Here is a 21,155-nt window from a genome sequence, read left to right on the forward strand (position 1 = left end):
ATTTAACCAGCGACCGGATTTCATCATAACCAACATCATCAGACTGGGACATCAGACGGGGTTCCAGTCTAATGATGTCGCTTACGACGAAACCTGGTCGCTGGTCAAATAAAATTCATGTGGAAAAAACTACATATGTAGTTCTTTTTTTATTCTATAAAATGCCATACCACCAAGAAATGTTACTGCAAAACCTAAATCGAAGTAAAGAGGGTTTTCGAACTTTGAAATCCAACATCGCTCAAACAATATGAGCGATAAACATGAGAAACTATGAGAATTTTCAATCACCTGTATGATATTATTAGTTCAATAATGAATGTCAATCTTTTCAGAGGGACAGTTTGTTATCCAGCGTCACATCAACTCCTCGACTTGGACCTCGTTTACGGAGGCTTGAAGCATACAGTCGGAACCATCAACGCCACCACGCCTTTCGCCGACTTACCATGGCTGGCCACAGACGCAAGGATAACGAACGGCGAAACTCTATGCGAGAATATGGTCCAGTTCTTCTGGCCGAACCGAACTGCCCTTCTCAATGCCACCCACAGAGTAAAGAAAAGCCCGCAGAACTCCATCGGGCAACATGGCATCATCTCTCTAGAAGTCCCTCTGAGCACCAGGCACTTCTTGGTCACTGATTATTCTTTTACCCAAGCGGAAAAATGGAGCAACGGAAACCAAACCGTCTTCTATAACGGAGACCAACTCATTCAGGGACTTTTCAAAAGATTCTCCGATATAGGTGATAGGAATCTGCTCCGAGACACAATAGATATTAGCGTTGACATTGTGAAGTTTTCTCCATTTGGTGTTCATTATGTTCACCAATATAATAACAAAGACACGGCAAGTATTTTTAATGTATCTTTCTTAAAAATAATTACATTTTGTAGTTGAAAAATATGTGTATTAAAATTTTTACTTCAGCCGTCTTCTTGTGTCTAGTATTGAACAAAGACCTCCCTCTTGAAGTTTCACAGTTGTCTGTTGGATGTGACTCTCTTCCAGTGCAAGCCCGCCACTTTTTTAATCTTATCGAACCATCTTGTCTACCTACCCACGCTTCTGCGTTCTTTTCTAGGCATCCAGTCAAGCACCTTTTTCGTCCATCTGTCAACGTTTATTCCGCGATTCTTTGACCCACATTTATAACCTTGGTCTTTACCCTTATCCAAACACTTGTTTTTCGGTCACGATGATTAGCATCCTTCAAATAAAAGGTTTTACTATGATAAAATCCGTGGCATTTAGTCGGGTAGAAATATTTTTCAAAGATGGTTACACAAATTCGAGATTTCATCCAATTTATTGTGATTAATCATACTTATATTTACAATGTTTTTTAAAGGATATCAAGCAAGCGTCCATATATGAGCTGAACAATGCCACCAATTTCAATCTAACAGGTCGTTTGGACATAGAACCGTGGAAATCTGGTAAACAGATCAAAGTCTTGGCCATACAGGGAAACAGAACTGTGAAGTGAGTTACAATAATTTATATAAATTATTATTTCTTCCGGCATTATTCTTTGATTTTCACTTTTATGTTTTATCTTCTTTTCGTAGGTTCGAAAATAACTATGAAGCAAAAGAAAAGGAACTTTTCCAGGGTTCCAAGATACAATGGGCTCCAGAAGTCTGGCTACATTATGAGCTGAACATTCTTAACAAAACAGTGGTAAAAATCATCAAATATGTGTATTTATACTACACTCTGGGAGGTGGATTTATCTAGACTCACTTTTCATAGTTTCATTATCTACCATGAGTACATCTTGTCATATTTTGCTTTTAATTATTTAAAAAGGCATTTTATTTTAACAGCCGCCGTGGCGTAGTTGGGTAGACGCTCGACTGCGAAACTGGTGTCGCGGGTTCAATTCCCGCCAATCGCAAAAATAAATTCAAGAAAGATTTATTTTCAATTGATCAAGGTGTTTGTGATGTATTTTTCACATTTACCTTCCTTTTTCTTACTATCCTATCTGCAGACAAGCCTCTAAAAATAGACGCTTTGCAAATATTCCTTTGAAAAAAATTTTTTTTTTAAAAAAATAATAATTAAAAAAAACATTCAAATTGCAAGTTCTGATCTATTTGATATTACCAAGTGTTTTCTGACAGTTGGTCTGGGTGTTTGTGATATATTTTTCACATTTACCTTCCTCATCCTTATTACCCTACCTGCAGACAAGCCTCTAAAAGTAGAAACTTTGAGGGGTATCCATTTAAAAGAAAAATGGGCAGAACGGTGAATGGTGCACAAGCATAAAAAGTCATCGCGTAAGCCAGCCAAATGCCAGGCCGTAAGCCCTGGGATGCTCAGACTTCCATTTTCTTTCAAAACAAATGGATAGTGATACGTGTTTTATATCAATTTTATTCCTTTCCAGCATGAAGATGAAAGCCAGGAACTAAGGGTGGCTGTGCGCTACCCGCAGCGTTCATTCGGGCTGGTATCCGACTATCACTTGCAGGACACTCTGCTGCAGGCGGCTGCTACCCTTGACTGGGCGTTACGCGAGGACAACAAAACCGTGCGTCTCGAAGGTCGCTGGCACAACCCTGACTTGCCCGACGCCAGTCTGCACGACATTAAACTTGCACTCATGCACCCGTCATTCAGCAAGGTTTGTCTATTTAAGTTATTTGCCAAAAGAACATTTATTAAGGCTAATATTTGTGATTGTCCACCTTCGTGGGGTAATGGTTAGCGTGTTTAGGGATGCCAGATCCCTTGGCCTCATGATAAATAAGTAAAAATTCAAAAATTTAAATAAAAATCTCGAAAATAGATGAAGAAGAATATGGAAGTCTGGGCTTCAACAAGACCTATGACTTGTCACTGTCTAAAATCTGAAATTATCCTTTTAAATTGCAAAAGTATAGGGGACATGCCCTATACTCCATGGTGTGATGGTTAGCGTGTAGCCACCGTGCTGGCAGTTCCGGGTTCGATCCCCAGGGGGAGTTAAAATAAATATAAGTGATTTCACACTCTAATGTTTTTTTAATATTACCCTGGACTGGTCCCTGAAGCGCAAGAGTGATCACCTTGCCTTCATGTAAGTAACGATCAAGATAATACTGCGTCGATACGATGCAGTGCCCTATGCACTATTAGGTGCGGATAAGGGTTGGAAGAATGGTAGAAGGAACATTTGTGAAGCTGATTAGGGAGTATTTGATAAACTTTATACCATCTCCAGAATATAAAATGGTATTCTTTTATTTAACTAACCATTTTTTAATACTGTGACCTTAAATCACTTTTTCTTAAGTTAAACAAAATTCAATGATTTAGTTTTGTTTATATTGTTTGTTTCAGGATGTGACCCTTCTTGGTAAATACACTAGTGACGCATCCATGACTTCCAAAGTAAATGTAGAACTAGATTACTCTAACTATGATGCTGACAAACTGACTCTCTACTCTATGCTGAAAGACAACTCCAATGGACCAGTCCGAGATTACAAGTAAGCATCGAGAAAATTCAGTATACCTTTACATCATATACAGCGACATCTCTTGTTTTTTATAACAAAATAAAAATTAATAAATTTGGATAATTTATGTAGCGCCATTTTCGTAAAATACTACCTCAAGAACTCTCAATACCATTTGAAGTTGAGTAGAGTTCTAAGCTTGTTTTTTTTTTCCATTATAATGCAGTAGAACCCCTCTTATCTACGATATATGCAATAAGTAGTTGTACAAGCAGTTAAAGAGATCACCATTCCTAGCAATAAGGAGGACTACCAAAGACTATGACAATATTGAACTACCCATTCAACCATAAATAAAGGGACACAATCTCTTCTTATTTGCAAAATAAATAAATGAAACTATACACCACTTCTAAAACATGTAGTATCATATTCCTTCACAATCACAATAGTTTTATACATAATAGATAGATACAGTGAAACTCGGTTATGTTATTGAAGTGACCAACAAAATTGTGATATTTTATATAAATATAAAAACGCTATTTTAAAGATTTGAAAATTAGAATAGCCTACTCTCCAATATATGTTTCATTGACATTGTGTTAATATGGATCACATGCGTGTTAATATGGAAACTGGTATTTTCTGTCGTCTTTTCTGTACGTATTGTCTAGAGAAGTCTGTATTTTTTTTCTGAACGGTTTAATTTATTTATTTCTGTGGCTCTGTGTAAATGCTGTACTGCATCAAGTGTGACAGCAGTATGTCTCTCTGAAGGGGGAGAAACGAGAAAGTTTTCAGGCGGTTATAATAGCTTCTTGTAGTGATGGGCAAAAGATTTAGTTACAACAAAATTGGTGCAATAACCAAGGTTGTCAATAGTCACATATACACAGTTTGGCTGTACTTGCTAAAAAGTGACCTTATATCCGAGTTGACGTAACAACTAGGTATAATTGACAGGTGCCGTGGCGTAGTTCGGTAGAAGCTCGACTGCGAAACTCAAAATAAATTCAAGAAAGATTTATTTTCAATTGGTCTGGGTATTAATGATGTATCCTACCTGCGGACAAGCCTCTAAAAGTAGAGGGTTTGCGGGTTATTAAAATAAAAATAAAAACCCAAGACCAATATAACTGAGTTCCACTGTAAATTTAAATTGATTTTCAGATTTGAATTGGACTGCAAGCATCCGGCAACGAATTTGGATCTGGTGGTGAAGACCGATCTCAACATGCACCATAAACTATACCACCTGCAGAACTTCTACAGCTACCAAAAGTCTTTATTCTACCAGGTTGTAAGAAGGGGAGTAGTACTTATCGACCTGAAGAACCATTTGATTCAGTATGAGGTAAATCAGTGGAGTATCCATTACAATTTTGGCTTATCCTTCTTCATCGAAAATTGCCGATTCACTGTTGGATTCCTGCCATACTCCTGACATCATTTAATTAGTTTTTGTGGCCTTTTCACACGAATAGTTATGTTTGTTCATTTTAATGATTGAAATATAACTTCTCCTCAACTGTCGTCAAGAAAAGGCGATTCAGTTGGCTTGGCCATGTACTCCGCATGCTTCCTGAGAGCCTTAATCAAGCTTGCCTCTTTTACAAGGCATCAGGTTCGCACCGCCCAGGATGACCACTGCTGACAATTCGTTGGCAGTTCTCGTCAGAACTTCGGGACGCGGATCTGAGTTGGGAAGATGCAAGGGAGCTGGCAGCTGACAGAGAAGCCTGGAGACAGTTTGTGGACTCCATATGCTCCACCTAGGAAGCGGATATGGTTTAATAATAATATGGAAGCCAACAGTTGATGTGCCAAATATGAGAATATACTGGGAGCATTCGGAGGTTTTATTTTATCAGAGAGCAAGAACCACATTGTTGTTGGGTAGACAGTCAACTGGGAAACTGGTGTTGCGGGTTTGATTCTCTCTATTTACTAAATTAATTCAAGAAATATTTATTTTCCATTGGTATGAGTGTTTGTGATGTATTTTACACATTTTCTTCTCTATAATAATAATCCAAGATAATAATCCTACCTGCAGACAAGCCTCTATAACAGCCATACTCAACCTGCGGCCCGCCAACACATTTATTATCAGGAACATGATTTACAAAATCTGGCATTCTATAAATATAGAATCGTATATCTTGAGATTTATTTCGACTTTGACGTACAGACATGGAAACTAGAAGAGGATGGTCGTTGTCGCGTCAACATCAGATCTGATATAAGAGTGTTGCTACTGCACACGCTAGATTTATTCCCAAAAAACAAACATTTGACAGACAAATATGCGCGCTATTATTATTCTGTTTTGGTCATATTTTTATAAATCTCAAATGGTTTTCCAAAAAAACGGGGGTGGTGGGTTTCATGATATTTTTTGTCATACCAGTATAGTGTTGCGGCCCGCGTAGCTTTACAAATATATGTATGCGGCCCGAAGAAAAAAAAGGTTGAGTATCATTGCTCTATAATAATAGGCTTTTTGGGTTATTCCTTATAACTAACAATCAAAATATCACTCCATCATTGCGATGCAGTACCCCTTTGCACCATTTGGTGCAGAAACGGATCATGAGAAGATATGTAGAAAGATATTTAAAAATATAGTCTAATAATATATAGAAAAGTATTTTAAAAAATATAGTCTAATGTGTGAATATACAGTATTTTTATAGGTTTTTCTTTATTCTTTTAAAATATTTAAGTGGATAAACAGTATTGTAACAACTTTGTTTCTATTATTTTAATATTCTTAATTTTTTTATAGCGAGTGAATGACAAGGACTGGTACAAACTGAATACTACCTGGAGTAACATATCTCCAGAGTACAAAGTGGTTGTAAGAGTAAACAGAACTACGGGACAAGATGACGGTATTTGGGTTCTCTCAACTAAAGACAAATCTGTCTTGGCACACTTCAACATGAGTGATGGTAATATTACACATTAGCATATTAAAATTTGACATATCGCTCACTCCTTTCAAGAACGTCATAAACCAAAATTCGTCAATTTTCAGTTGTGCATGTTTTCTTAATGCCCAGAAAATATACTATAAAATATATAAATATACTATATATATAATTTTTAACTTAATATTTACCCGCTACAGGGCAAAAAATGTTGTTTTTGTATTTTTAAGAAAATGTATTGTTTAATTATTTTCTTAAATAAACTTAATATTTTTCAAATGGAGAAAAAACCTTCAGGTTTTACCTAAAAAGTCGGTTGCACAGTAAAACGTTCAATAAATGGCTTAGTATTTATTTTTAATACATTGTGTTATATTTTCATACTTTAAAAACGTTCTCCTGAAAAATCAAGTTTTTTGATTTACGACGTTCTTGAAAGGAGTGAGCGATATGGGGATTTATAAATTATCCAAATTGATTATAATTAACATGATTTGTAAATATGGTTAGTAATATACCATTTATTTTATAACTTAACTAAGAAAAATATAATAAATCAAAGTCTAATCTAGGAATCTAAAGTATTTTGCCTTTTTATGAGGGGAGAAAAATAAATATTATATTACAAGGAAAAGTGGAAGGTAAACACAGCATAGGAAGAAGATGCATATCTTAGCTTCTTGAGAAAGTGCTTCCACTTTAATATGTACTAGGTCACTGTTTAGAGAGACTGCAGATAAGATAAAAATGGCTTCAAGATTGCCAAACTTCAGCATGGAGTGGCACAGTATGAAAAATAGTTGAGAAATCAAAATATTTTGATTATATTTGGATATAATGATTCTGGAGCCCATGCAAATAGACCTATTATTCTTCCAGGTGAATGCAGTGTTTGTAAATAGAGCAGTGAAATTAGACTGCAAAAAATGAGTTGGACAGTTTTTGAAATGAAGTTTTTATACCATAGCTTCTTATATCTCTTGTTTATACACTATACATTTCCTCTAGGTCTTGCACAGTTCGCCTCCATAGTGTAGTGGTTAGTGCGCTAGGCTACCATACTGGAGGTCCCGGGTTCGATTCCCAAAAGGGTCAAAAAAATATATGCTAGTGATTTTTCAGTCTAAAAATTATTTTATATGACTCCGGACTGGTACCTAAAGCGGGAAGCTGATCTCCTTTCCTTTGTGTATTCAACGACCAAGATAACACTGTTTCTATACGATGCAGTGTCCTATGCACCATTAGGTGCAGATAAGGGTTAGAAGAAGAAGACTTGCACAGTATCTTTTTAATGTTAAATTTACAGATATATCCTACCATATGATTGGTCATGTCAACGATGCCCGATCAGCAGAACTGGGTGCGTGGCGTGATTTCGAAGACGTAAGAACAATGGACATATCATCATACATTCGACTCAATCACTCTCGTCTTTTAACAAGTCAAATCCTGTGGAGACCGGAAATATTCCAAGAAGTCAAATCATCCGTCACGCTGTCTTTCAAAGATTTATACAAACAAACCACCGAAGTCCTGCAGATCTGGAAAAGCATTCCAATTGAAACTTTGGACGTATTGAAGAACGTTTGGGCAGAGGCAAAGTATAAACTCAACGACTTCTTAGAAGATTTAAATGATCTCCACGTAATAAAAGAAGATTGGGACGAATTCCAGAAATTCCTCGAGGAATCATATGAACTTAACGAATTCTACGCTAAGGATATTTCAGAGTTTGTTTTGAATATTATAGACCAGCTCTCGTTGCGAAATCATATTGAGAGTTTGCCCAAGATTGTCAACGAGATATGGCAAGCTATGGGTGAAACAGGCAACTCTCTCAGGCAAAGTATCCAGTGGATAATCGATACAATAAAAAACTCCTACGCTCATTTGATGGAAAAGCTTAATTCATTCCTAGAGGCTGACTTTATGGACCAAGTCTCCAACTTCATGGAGGCGGGAATTCTGAAATACGACTCTTTTGTCAAAGGCCTTCATGTCAGTTTCATCAATACGGTAGAGAAGGCTTGGTACAACGCCATTCAGCGAATGAGTACCTTCTGGAAGGGCCTTTTGAAGTCCATGGAGCCATCGTTCCTGAGATTCATTCACTATGCGGAAACCTTTGTTTGGAGGGTTGGAGGCGAAATCATCGATTTCTTCTACGCTAGAACTAATGAGATAACAGAATCTCCGTACTTTAATCTGTTTTCATCATTCACTACAGAAGTTGATAAGTAAGTAAATCCTGTGATTAATGCATTATTGAATGAAGTCATGATTGAGTTAACTGGTTTATTGTTGGCATCCACCCCCTTCTTTTAATTGACGTTGCTGATTTTGTGCTATATTTAAATTATTACGAGTACCGTAGAACGGGGCTACTTGAACTTTGATGTGTTACTTGAGCCCAGTACAAAAAAATATTTAAATCTGTATTTGGTCTACAATAATGGACGTATCGACATGATTCATTGTTTCCCTGACAGGTGACACTTATTGTCACAATACTTCAATCAATACCACGATCTAAATATTTTTTTTGTACTGGGCTCAAGTTACACAGCAAAGTCTACGGTAATATATTATTTTTATTACAAGAAAATATTTTTTGAATTTTAATTTTTAAAGAACAGAAATATAATGTGTTATTATTATTTACACAAATATCTCAATTTCATACTATTTCTGTGAGTCTGAGCGGCTCAATATTATAAATAGGTATCAATTGTGGTAGTGTGGGTTCGAACCGAGAAACTCTAACTTAAAAGTTCGCGACACTAACCGCAGGACCACAACCGAAGACATTGCTAAAACAACAATTTATCTAAATATTTCTGCTAGTTGATTTAACACCTGCACTATTTTTGGAGCTAATTTTATGATTTTCTTAATGTGTTTTAATATTAACTTAATGTATCACATTTTTCAGATTTAATTTATTTTTGTTTAAAAATGGGGGGACAATATGTTGACTTTTACAGTAGTCTCTCTTTATAACGGTTCTCCTAATAAAAATCTCTTTATAACGATAAAATTAAGGAATGTTTGGTTTTGATAGTATTTATTCTATTTTTCTGAAGGAACAATAACTAGAGTATTGAAAAAACAATTGATAGGGTACTGAGTAGACCAAAAACTAAGGTACTGAAGAGACAAATGTATACATACTGTGTGCAATTGTCCCTTTGGTATATATGTAGCCCTTGAGGTGATTTTTCACAAAAACAGCGCTATATAAAATCGATGGCCCCTACGTAAAGTACTCTATCTGCAAATCTGTTACTTTATAGGAGAGAGCTTAGAAGATTTTTACAACATATTTTTGTTATAAATTAACGATTTTATCTGAAATTCTAAACTAGTATTACACATTCAAAAACATATAAAATAATGTATTTAATTGTTTTAAAACTCTGTGCCTTGTCAAAATTAAGTAGTTAGCGTTTTAGGAGTTTAGTTCATTTCGAAAATTCGATGTAGATAGCATCTTATACGCCTGAAAACTAGGCGTAATTTATTATATATCATTTTTTTGTTTGTTTATATTTGTAGATAACGGTCAGTTGATAACATACACCAAATATCTCAAAATGGCCAAAAATGTAGTTAGAACACTTTACATAGGGCACGTGGAAATATCCAATAAATAAGTAAATATGACTGGAAAAATGCTTAGTCCAATGATTTAATAAATAATATGTAGAGTTACAAGTTAACATTAAAAGGTTTTTCTACTACATTAAAAAATCTTGTATTATTATTAATTTGTTTTTTTTTTCATTGCAGGTTTTTGAAAGAATTGAGAAAAAATGATTTTATAACCAACGTCAAAAAATGCACTGCCATGGCAATAGAGTTTATTGATAAAAAATTCATAAGAAATATTCCGTTCCAGAAAGAATTTAAAGAAATAGCTTCTGAGATTATCACCGAACTAAACAGACTTCAGGAACTCACATTCATAAAGTTTGTTAAAAACAAGGTGTGTAAAAACAAAGGAAACATTTTGTGAACTTTATTGTAAATATTATACTTACTTTCATTCTAACAAGATAGAGAAACTCTATTTAAAAAATCATAGGTCGCTCACTCCTTTCAAGAACATCATAAATCAAAAATCATCAATTTTGAGTTGTGCATGTTTTTGGAATGCACAGAAAATGCACTATATCCCAGCAAAAAGAGGCATATTTTTAACTTAATATTTACCCGCTACAGGGCAGAAAGTGTTCTTTTTTCATTTTGAAGAAAAGGTATTGTTTAATTATTTTTTTAAACATATTAAATATTTTTCAAATGGAGAAAAAACCTTCAGGTTTTACCTAAAAAGATCTGTTGCACGGTGAAAAGTTCAATAAGAGGCTTGATATTTATTTTTAATACATTGTATTATATTTTTAAACTTTAAAAACGTTCTCTTGAAAAATCAAGTTTTTTGATTTATGACGTTCTTGAAAGGAGTGAGCGAGGTATTATCCTTGGCTCTACCCGACTGAGTTTCTCCAGGGTATACTTAGCTACAATAGTTTAGAGACTAGAAGGATTGTGTATTTGAAAACACATTTTTATCAATTATTGCGCGGTATGATCGATAATCCTGAAAGTATACAGAGCATTGGCCTGTATGTTCCTGATAGTTAGCTAAGACAGCGTCGGCATAAATTGTTTCACATTCTCATATACAGTACCAACCTGCCGATGGTTATGCCTGTAGGAAGAGCTACCGCTATGCCGAACAATATCACGCCGGATATTAATTTGTTCATGTGTCTGAGGGGGTATTTCAAAGCGGGATTCTTCTACATCTTTAACCCTTTCCGGTCCATAAAAAAAATTAAAAATTCCACCAGGTCCACAATAGATTTACAGCATAACAGGGTAAAACAATACATCCAAGTTTTTTTTTAAAAATAAAACCACACTTGTGTTTAAAATTTATTTTTATTTTGAATGTTTACAATCTTGTCTCTTATTATTACATTTTACACTAAATATGAGTGAGAAAAAAATATGTTTGCTTGTATTTTAACACTTAATTGATGAAGAAAAAAGTGTCAAATGACATTCAACATTGGACTCACCGGAATAAAGTCAATGTCGAATGACATTTTACATAGGACTGGAAAGGGTTAACAAGAGTCTTCTTACTTACTTTTCAATTTTTGTTTTTAATGTTACGCTTGAAATGTTACTTTGTAATGTTTATACTAATTATTATTGAATAAATGTGTACTATGTTTTATAAAATTCTAGTTTTGGGAAGCTAAGTACAGATTGGAATGGTGGTATGACTACTTCAAGATAGGAGAAGGATTTAGAGCATTTGCCCACGCCTTGTACTTGCAAGCAGCTAAGGGATATTTGACCGCCCTGCAAAATGAAGAAATGTCAGTATCTTATTTATTAACCTTACTAATCAACTAACCAACACGCCACTTTAAGGGTAGGCAGAGAGAATAGAACGCCACACCACTCTATCTTATGTATTGTCAGTTTAGCTATAAGTAAGATTTTTATTTGCTGCAACTGATTTCAGAGTACCATTCACTGAGTTGGGAAATGAGTATTGACATTCCTTTAAATATCTTTATTAATCTTTCCATCCTTGGAAAGCATACTTCCCAAATATTTCAGTACACCATTCACTCTGTTCCCTGCATTCACTCTTCGTTATTAATATTTCCATCCCTAGAGAGATTTTTTTCCAAATATAGGAAATCTATTACATAATTTCCCTATTGAATAATATTTTATGTTATTTTTTAAAAAATATACTTTTGTATAATACCACTTGTTGGGTTTTATTTCATTACACATGACTAGTTTCGAAAACTACAGTTGTTTTCATCGACAGGTGAATAGTAAAACCAACGAGCAAAAAATATATAATAATAATAATCAACATGTCATTCCACAAAGTAAATTCCAAATCAATAAATAATATAATATCTCATCGTGATCACTACTGCTCTTCCGGGACCAGTCCAGGGTATTATTAAATAAATATTACAGTGTAAAATCACCAATATTTATTTTCACCCCCACCCCCCTGGGAATCGAACCCGGGACCTCCAGCACAGTTGCTAAACTGTGCTGGAGGTCCCGGGTTACACCACAGAGGCGGACCCAATATATGAAATCCAAATAGGAAATCTCTTCCATAATATCCCCATTTACTAATATTTTATACCATGATTTATTTGTTTTTTACAATATTCATTGGTGAAATATTTTCACATAAGAGCTAACCTCCAAGGCAACCCTGAAGGACGCAGACCCCCAGGCAGACCTCCGAAAATATGGAAAGACAGCTGGGAGTCAACATCCTAAGAGTGACATGCGGAGGCACAAACAGATCCCTAGGATCTACAAAAAGAAGAAGAAGAAGTAAACCAATTTTTACTGTCTTAATTTTGCAGGCACCGCACTCCGAAGACTAATTTCATATTCGACCCGCGAAGCGGAAAGCTGTTGCTGGAACAGAAGCTCCCAGTGCCTTGGCACGCCTTCAACAGGACGCCAGACTACACCGAAATCGCCGAGTACAAAGTAATCCACGACCTCATGGACACGTGGCTGCTCTCCAACTTCACCCTCATGTCGTATTACTACGAGCTGAAACCTTACACGGATATTTCCAACTTGCTGCCACCATTTGCTGGTAAGCAATTGATAAACACAATTGTAAATTTACATATTAAATGTTAAATCAAACACTGATTATTTGAGTCTGCTAAGTTGTATTTTAAGAAAGGTGTGTTGAGATGGTTTGGACATGTAGAATGAATGAGTGAGGAAAGAAAGGTAAAACAAATTTTTTAGGCGAATGCATTTAGAAAAGGGAGCAGAGGAAGATCGAGAAAAACTTGGCACGATCAAGTATGTCAAATACTTGAAAGTGGTCAGGTTAGGAGTCGAAACAATCGGCGGGTATGTATGAGGAGATGCATGAACGTGGAAGAGGCGAAGAATGTTTGCAAGGACAGAGTGGTGCGGCGTTCTATTCTCTCTGCCTAACCCTACGGAGAAGCGGCGTGATGGTTAATTAGTTAGCGAGTTAGTAAAGTTATATTTTATTAAAATCAATTTTGTGACAATTGTTTTGCCTAGTTATGGTATTTTCAAATGAATGTCTAACAATAAAATACAACTTAGTAGACTCAAAAATTGGACAGCTAGACGCACCAATGAGTCCATTCGCCAGGAACTACGCTTGGATGGCTTGACTCTGGCCAATATCTGTACCCGACGGATTCTCCAGTTCTTTGGACACGTTGCGCGTGGCAACGAGGATAGCCTGGAACGAGTAGTTGTGATCGGTAGCCTGGAGGGAAAGAGAGGGAGAGGAAGATCCCCACACTATGGACCGATCAAATTAAGGCAGCAGCAGGCACCTCAGTGGTTGGAGCGCTACGTGCAGCGCAGTCAAGGGATAACTGGAGAAGAGTCATTGCTTCTGCAAGGGTCACAACCCTCAGCAATGAGGATTAAGACGGAGAAAGACTCAAAAAATCAGTGTTTGATTTAATATTCGATCAACGAAGAGATGAGAGCAGCCTTATCAATAATTGCTCTAAAATTTTATCACCTGTGCCAGTTAAGCAGGCTTAGATTTTGTGTAATATAAGTTTTTGCATTATATTAATTTTAGTAATTAATCAATATTATATAAACTTTGTTTTTATCTTTGGTGTACCTCTAAAATTTCATGATTGGGCAGGTGTACCTTGAACAGAAAAAGTTTGCAGAACACTGCCCTATTCTATCTCATCCAATGAGTGTAATTACCTACATAAATTCCACACTTGAGATTTTTGAATGTTTATTTTCAAATAAAAATGCCCTCCAAGGCAACCCTGAAGGACGCAGACCCCCAGGCAGACCTGCGAAAAGATGGAAAGACAGCTAGGAGTCGACATCCCAAGAGCGACATCCGGAGGCGCAAACAGATCCCTAGGATCTACATAAAGAAGAAGAAGAATAAATAAAAATATGTACGAGTGTTAAATTTTCATTCCAGCCACTGCAGTGATGACGGGTTATGGCACCCTGGTAACACTTGATCGCAAAGTGTACACTATGCAGGAGCCGGGCACCTTCCTCTTGGCAGCTGACTTCTTGTCTGGGAACTTCACCATCCTAGCCCACTCCGACACACCCAATAAATACAACATAATCCTTGTTGGGAAGAGAGATCTGATCAAAATAGATCTTTTTGAGGAGGTAACCTAGCTTAGCGATACTTTGTATTTAGGTACCGTAGAACGGGGCTGCTTGAACTTTAATGTGTTACTTGAGCCCAGTACAAAAAAATATTTAGATTTGTATTTGGTCATCATCGGCTGCCGTACTGGAGGTCCCGGGTTCGATTCCCAGGGGGGGTCAAATAAATAAAAATGATTTTTTAACTCTAATATTTATTCAATATTACCCTGGACTTGTACCTGAAGCGGAGGGCTGATCACCTTTCCTTCGTGTGTTAACGATCAAGATAACACTGCGTTTATATGATGCAGTGCCCTATGCACCATTGGGGTGCGGATAAGGGTTCGAAATGAAAAATTTGGTCATCAATAATGAACGTATCGTGACAATAAGGGTCATCTGTCAGGGAAACAACGAATCATGTTGATATGTTCATTATTGTAAACCAAATACAGATCTAAATATTTTTTTTGTACTAGGCTCAAGTAACACATCAAAGTTCAAATAGCCCCGTTTTATGGTACTATGTTTCATCAATGAAAGGGCACTTTGAGATTTACAATCCTTAATTTACAAGTTCAAACTGATTTTGTTACTACGATTTCTACCATCTCGCTGTTTCCCCCCAGTGGTAGGCAGAGACGATGAAATATCACACTCTTCTGTCCTGACACACACTCTTCACTTCCTTCACATCCACACATCTAGTCATACATGCCCTCCAATTATGCAGACGTTTGACACCAACAGATTTTAGGTTTTGATTGATCCTATCGTGCCTTTTTCTTAGGTCTTTTTTGGCCGTCCTCGTTCTGTTCTCCCGCTCATATTCTCCACATATATGTTCTAAGATATTCTCCCATTATCTATTCGCTCTACATGTCCATACCACCTTTAAGAACTCCCCTTAATATTTTCAAGTATCTCTAGTTCAGCCTTACATTCCTTTGTTATATCTTCGTTTTTGTTTAATAAATGGCAAAGCATTTTTAGAAGTTTATCTGCAGAAAGGATCTGTCTCAATCCTGCGGATTGGTCTGTAGCAACAGATGACATCTCTTTCGCCATTCTCGCCTATTTTCAGAAGGCCTCTTCAGCTCCTCATACGTCGAGCAGCCCATGTCTTTGTATAAGTCTCTTATACACGTGGGCGTCCTCTGGCGTTTATTACTTTTGGTCAAGACTTATTACTGTGTATTCAACATGCAGAATGCATTTAAATAAATATTTTTATAAACTATTTTCAGACCGTTTCCGTGGGCGCTTCTCGTGTCTTGACATTACCAGACAGAGTAGATGATTGGACGATACAGAGAGATGAAGAAGAATTGACTGCCAACAACGTGCAAGGAGTTGTTATTCGATGCAACTACCACTTCAAATCTTGTTTTATTCGAATCGAAGGTATTTATTCTTGAAAATTACTAAAATATTGCTTAAATTCAATTGATAGCCACATTTCCCAGTTTTGAAAATCATGTGGGGTAATATCCAATATTTGTGTACAAAAATTCTAGCACATTCAATATATTGTTAATTTCTTCTTCTAACCTTTATTAGTACCCAATGGTGCATAGAGCACTGCATCATATTAACGCAGAGTTATCTTGATCGTTACTTAAATGAAGGCAAGGTGATCACTCCTGCGCTTCAAGGACCAGTCCAGGGCAATATTAAATATATATTAGATTATAAAATCAAAATTTATTTTCACTCCCTTCTGGAAATCGAACCCGGAACCTCCAGCACAGTAGCTCATCATTATACCACGGAGGCGGACTATTTAGCAGACCTAATTCCGAGCTCTCTTAACATATTTTGGATATGTGTTTTTTTACGCATATGGATCGCTGGTGACGGGATTCGATAATTGTGTACATTTAGTTTTGTGTACCTTAACATAGAGATTGCCACATAATATTCATAAAAAAAAACATTAAATTATTTATTCTTTTCTGACTTTGAAATCAGGCAGGCCCAGAAGGTAAAAATACCCCCCCTGTCCATCAATCGACCAAACGGGTAGAAATACCTTTCCCATCCTTATCACTACCCTGAATTCCGTGTAATTTTACTGTCCGGCACGTCAGTTAGCATTTTAAAACGACGATTGGCTTGGATTGGCTAGTGTTTTTGCCCATCTTTCTTCGGATCAGAGCTCTTGATCGGTGCGTGAGTACGTTGCGCATAAATTCGATCGTAAAATCGTCGTTTTAAAACAGTAACTGATGTGCCGAATGGTAAAATTCTTTGTGATTCCGTGTAGTGGACAAACGCCCTTAATGTGTTAATTTTATAATGGGAGGTTTTCCAAATGATTTTTTCATGATTTTATAGACATTGACAGACCTTGCCACTTCGTAGGTGCCTCTAAAAGTGCTACAGTCCTTCCAAGATCAGTAGATTGAATATTCGTGCATTTAAATATGATTTTGTTTTTAGGTTGGTACTTCGCCCAGCTAGGAGGACTACTGGGAACAATGAATAACGAGCCTTCGGATGACATGCTCACTCCTAAGGGAGGTATTCCTTCGTCCAACAGTGAACTCATGGCAAGCTGGAGGCTTATTGCAGGAGCTTATACCACGCCTCCTTCTGAAAATCCAACCGCAAACCAATCTGTGTGTGAACCTTACTTTCGAAGCAAAGTATCACCATTAAAAGCGTGCTTTTTCAAGGTAAAACACCCGACACAACATTAAATAATAAGGTATAAGTTTAAGTGCATATTTAAAAAAATAATACTTCTCAATCTGTTCATCTATGGTTTTTTTTTTAATGGAATATCCGGCAAAGACTATATTAGAGGCTTGTCTGAAGGTAGGATAGTCAGTGTAGGGAAGGTAAATGTGAAAAATACACCACAAACACCCAGACCAATTGAAAATAAATCTTTCTTGAATTTATTTTGCACTTGGCGGGAATCGAACCTGCGACCCCAGTTTCGCAATCGAGCGTCTACCCAACTACACCACGGCATCTCGTCTATCATCGATGAAAAAGAACATGGATGTGTGGGTATTTCCAGAGCTCATGACTTGTCATAGGCTGGTTATGTCGTCACATGATTACATGATTGACAACCACACTACTATTTTTGGAACTCCTACATATCATTAATCTCACGATAATGTACATACATCTGTATTTGGTCTACAATAATGAACATATCGACATGATTCATTGTTTCCCTGACATGTGACACTTATCGTCACGATACTTCGATCAATACCACGATCAGTAACACATCAAAGTTCAAGTAGCCCCGCTCTACGGTACCTAGTGTGGTTGTCATTCATGGGTAGAATTGGTGAATGTTACACGTGTGTAAAGTGATCACGTAAGCCCCGTAAATGCCCGGACTTCCATATTCTTCTTCATGTACGTTGAGATGTCTACAAATAATAAAATTAATATTATAGTTTAATCCAGATTTACGAACATAGTATTTGGACACACTCAAAATTTTGTGTTTACTTTTTTACTTTATTCAATGTCTTTATTTCGTTTTTTTCTACCTTATTGTAAAACATTAATGTTTTTATTAGATTGACATATCTCCATACTACAGCGAGTGCATGGCCGGACTAGACCCGTGTATGTTGGCTCACATCTACAAGGAGATATGTTTAACGGATCACATTCCTGTGAGGACACCGGAAAAGTGTATGGAGTGAGTAGCTTTCCAATATCCTTCTTCTGTTCCTCTAATCGTTTTCCTCAACAAAAGGCACTTCATTGCATCAACACAGTATTATATTCATTGTTAACCTTTGTGTTAGGTATCTACTACACGTTGCTTCTAATAACCATCAATATCTCTTATAAAAATAATAAAAACAAGGTTAAGATTTTTCTTGTGAACCACGTTCTTTAAGTATTTGACAGCCCGACAAAGAGGCAGACCCTTGATAGCCATAGCCGTCTCATGTGTGTTCTTGAAGTGGACCCTCAAGTTGGAGCCGCGCGCCTTGTACGACTAGGCTGGGTTATCAAGCTCTTGTGAATAGTGACCCATTTTTCGATCGGAATGGGTATTTACCTGAAAAGACTGCAAAGTCCGCCTCCGTGGTGTGATGGTCAGCGTGTTTAGCTACCATGCTGGAGGTCCCAGGTTCGATTCCCAGGGGGAGTGAAAATAAATATTAGTGATTCTACACTGTAATATTTATTTAATATAACCCTGGACTGGTCCTTGAAGCGCAAGAGTGATCACCTTGCCTTCATGCAAGTAATGATCAAGATAACACTGTGTCAATTTGATGCAGTGCCCTTTGCACAATTGGGTGCGGATAAGGGTTATAAGTAAGATTTCAGGTTCCTTAATTCCTTCATAATATAATTAATAATTGATTTAAAAAATAATATTTCGGGTACATCAGAGGTATTTTGTGAACATCAGAAACAAATTTGCGTACAAACAGCGCTGTGAGTGCCGCGACCTTGGATCTTGATGATACGTGAAGAGTGTGCGGAAAGTGCGACACTATGTATATTCGCATCTCACTCTTGCACACTTCACTGTGGAAGTGCAAGGATTGCGGTCACTAATCTGATCTTCATCACTAAGGATGATTTGTTTGCTTTCTCTCATCTTTTATGATCCTTTGTCTTTGTTTAGACATGGCTTAAGCAAATATTCTAGAGTGTGTTGCAGACAGAGCACAAATCAACCTGTATTCGTATTATCTTAAATGATTTTATTTCATATATTTGGGTAGTTTGTTTTCTAGGGATGGAAAGATTGATAAAGACATAGAAAGGAGAGTGAATGCTGGGAACAGAGTGAATGGTGCACTAAAATCAGTTTAGCAAATAAAAATCTATCAGCGGAAGCTAAACTGGCAGTACACAATGGAGTTCTGGTTCCAACCCTTATATATGGAAGCGAAGCATGGAGTTGGCAAAAGAAGGATGAAAGCAGACTAAATGCAGTCGAAATGCGATCCCTCAGACGAATGTGTGGCAAAACGATGTTTGATAGATGTTCGAATGATGAAATAAAGAAAGAATGTAAGGCTGAGATAAGCATTTTCGATAAAATTAAGAAAGGTGTGTTGAGATGGTTTGGACATGTGGAGCGTATGAGTGAAGAAAGAACGGTTAAACAAATTTATGAGGCGAATGTAGTTGGAAAAAGAAGCAGAGGACGACCGAGGAAAACTTGGCACAATCAGGTATCTCAAATACTTGAAAGCGGCCGGGTCAGGAGTCGTAATAATCGTCGGGTATGTATGAGGAGATGCATGAATGTAGAAGAGGCAAAGAATGTTTGCAAGGACAGAGTGGTGTGGCGTTCGATTCTCTCTGCCTACACCTGCGGAGAAGCGGCGTGATGGTTAGTTAGTTTGGTTAGTTTTTAATTACAATAACTTCTTATCAATTTTGTAGATGTACATCTCCCTCCGGGCAGCAAGTAGATGAAGGAACTTTCAACTTTGTGGTGGACGTACCCAATTCTACAGATGTGGTTTTCATAGTGGAAACTCACGTGTGCAATGCCAACATAAGGAAAACTAAGAACATTGACCTTCTAGTCAGTACTCTGAATGAGAAACTGGAAGAGAAAGGTCTCACTAATAACAGGTTAGTTTTTATAATAATTTTGTATTTTTTTTTTAGGAATAACCCGCAAATCTTCTATTTTAGAGGCTTGTCTGCAGGTAGGATAGTTAGAAAAGGAAGGTATATCGCTCACTCCTCCTTTCAAGAACGTCATAAATCAAAAATCGTCAATTTTGAGTTGTGCATGTTTTCGGAATGCCCAGAAAATGTACTATATCCCAGCAAAAGCGGCATATTTTTAACTTAATATTTACCCGCTACAGGGCAGAAAGTGATGTTTTTGCATTTTGGAGAAAAGGTATTGTCCAACTATTTTTTTAAAATATACTACATATTTTTCAAATGTAGCAAAAACCTTCATGTTTTACCTAAAAAGATCTGTTTGACAGTAAAAAGTTCAATAAGTGGCTTGATATTAATTTTCAAAACACTGTATTATATTTTTAAACTTTAAAAACATTCTCCTGAAAAATCAAGTGTTTTGATTTATGACGTTTTTGAAAGGAGTGAGCGATATGTAAAAAATGCATTACAACCACCTAGACCAATTGAAAATGAATATTTCTTGAATTCATTTTGCAATTGGCGGGCGTTTGAGTAGTACGAAATGTAATTTAATATGAATTAATTACTTGCATTGTGTACTTAAAATCTCGACAGCTACAAATTTCTTACGATTTTAACATTTTAAAATCAACCATTTTCAATTCTCAAAGATATTTATAGATCCCAAAAGTATTTTTTAAATCCTTTCATCTAGACAAATTACTCGCAATTACTGTCACAATTCTCATATACAAACTAAATATAACACTCCCTCAATTTGATATTTGATAGTTAAATGTCAGTTAATATAAATTTTAATTTATTTATAGACTTGGTGTTTAATTTGTAAAACTCCATTTTAATTTATGTTTTAAATTTTAAATCAAACACTTATTTTTGAGTCTTCTAAGTTGTATTTTAATATTGAAAAAAAAACACATAA

General features: G+C 36.4%; 1 protein-coding gene across 1 annotated transcript in view; it reads left to right on the forward strand.

The window, feature by feature from the left end:
- The window catches only part of Apoltp (Apolipoprotein lipid transfer particle), a 92,050-nt gene that overhangs the window by 65,271 nt on the left and 5,624 nt on the right, over positions 1-21,155 (forward strand). Inside the window, exons 50-65 of the mRNA XM_088261860.1 lie at positions 336-852; positions 1,355-1,488; positions 1,575-1,686; positions 2,402-2,638; positions 3,337-3,485; positions 4,629-4,812; positions 6,247-6,412; positions 7,701-8,631; positions 10,184-10,379; positions 11,651-11,784; positions 12,817-13,058; positions 14,418-14,620; positions 15,850-16,006; positions 17,045-17,280; positions 18,151-18,275; positions 19,994-20,188. Of these exons, the coding sequence (XP_088117986.1) occupies positions 336-852; positions 1,355-1,488; positions 1,575-1,686; positions 2,402-2,638; positions 3,337-3,485; positions 4,629-4,812; positions 6,247-6,412; positions 7,701-8,631; positions 10,184-10,379; positions 11,651-11,784; positions 12,817-13,058; positions 14,418-14,620; positions 15,850-16,006; positions 17,045-17,280; positions 18,151-18,275; positions 19,994-20,188 (3,918 nt within the window). The remainder of the gene's footprint in view (positions 1-335; positions 853-1,354; positions 1,489-1,574; positions 1,687-2,401; positions 2,639-3,336; positions 3,486-4,628; positions 4,813-6,246; positions 6,413-7,700; positions 8,632-10,183; positions 10,380-11,650; positions 11,785-12,816; positions 13,059-14,417; positions 14,621-15,849; positions 16,007-17,044; positions 17,281-18,150; positions 18,276-19,993; positions 20,189-21,155) is intronic.

Source organism: Brachycentrus maculatus, unplaced genomic scaffold, assembly GCF_059751285.1.
Source record: "Brachycentrus maculatus isolate JH-2025_06_01 unplaced genomic scaffold, ASM5975128v1 h1tg000168l, whole genome shotgun sequence".
In the NCBI taxonomy this organism is placed as follows: domain Eukaryota; kingdom Metazoa; phylum Arthropoda; class Insecta; order Trichoptera; family Brachycentridae; genus Brachycentrus; species Brachycentrus maculatus.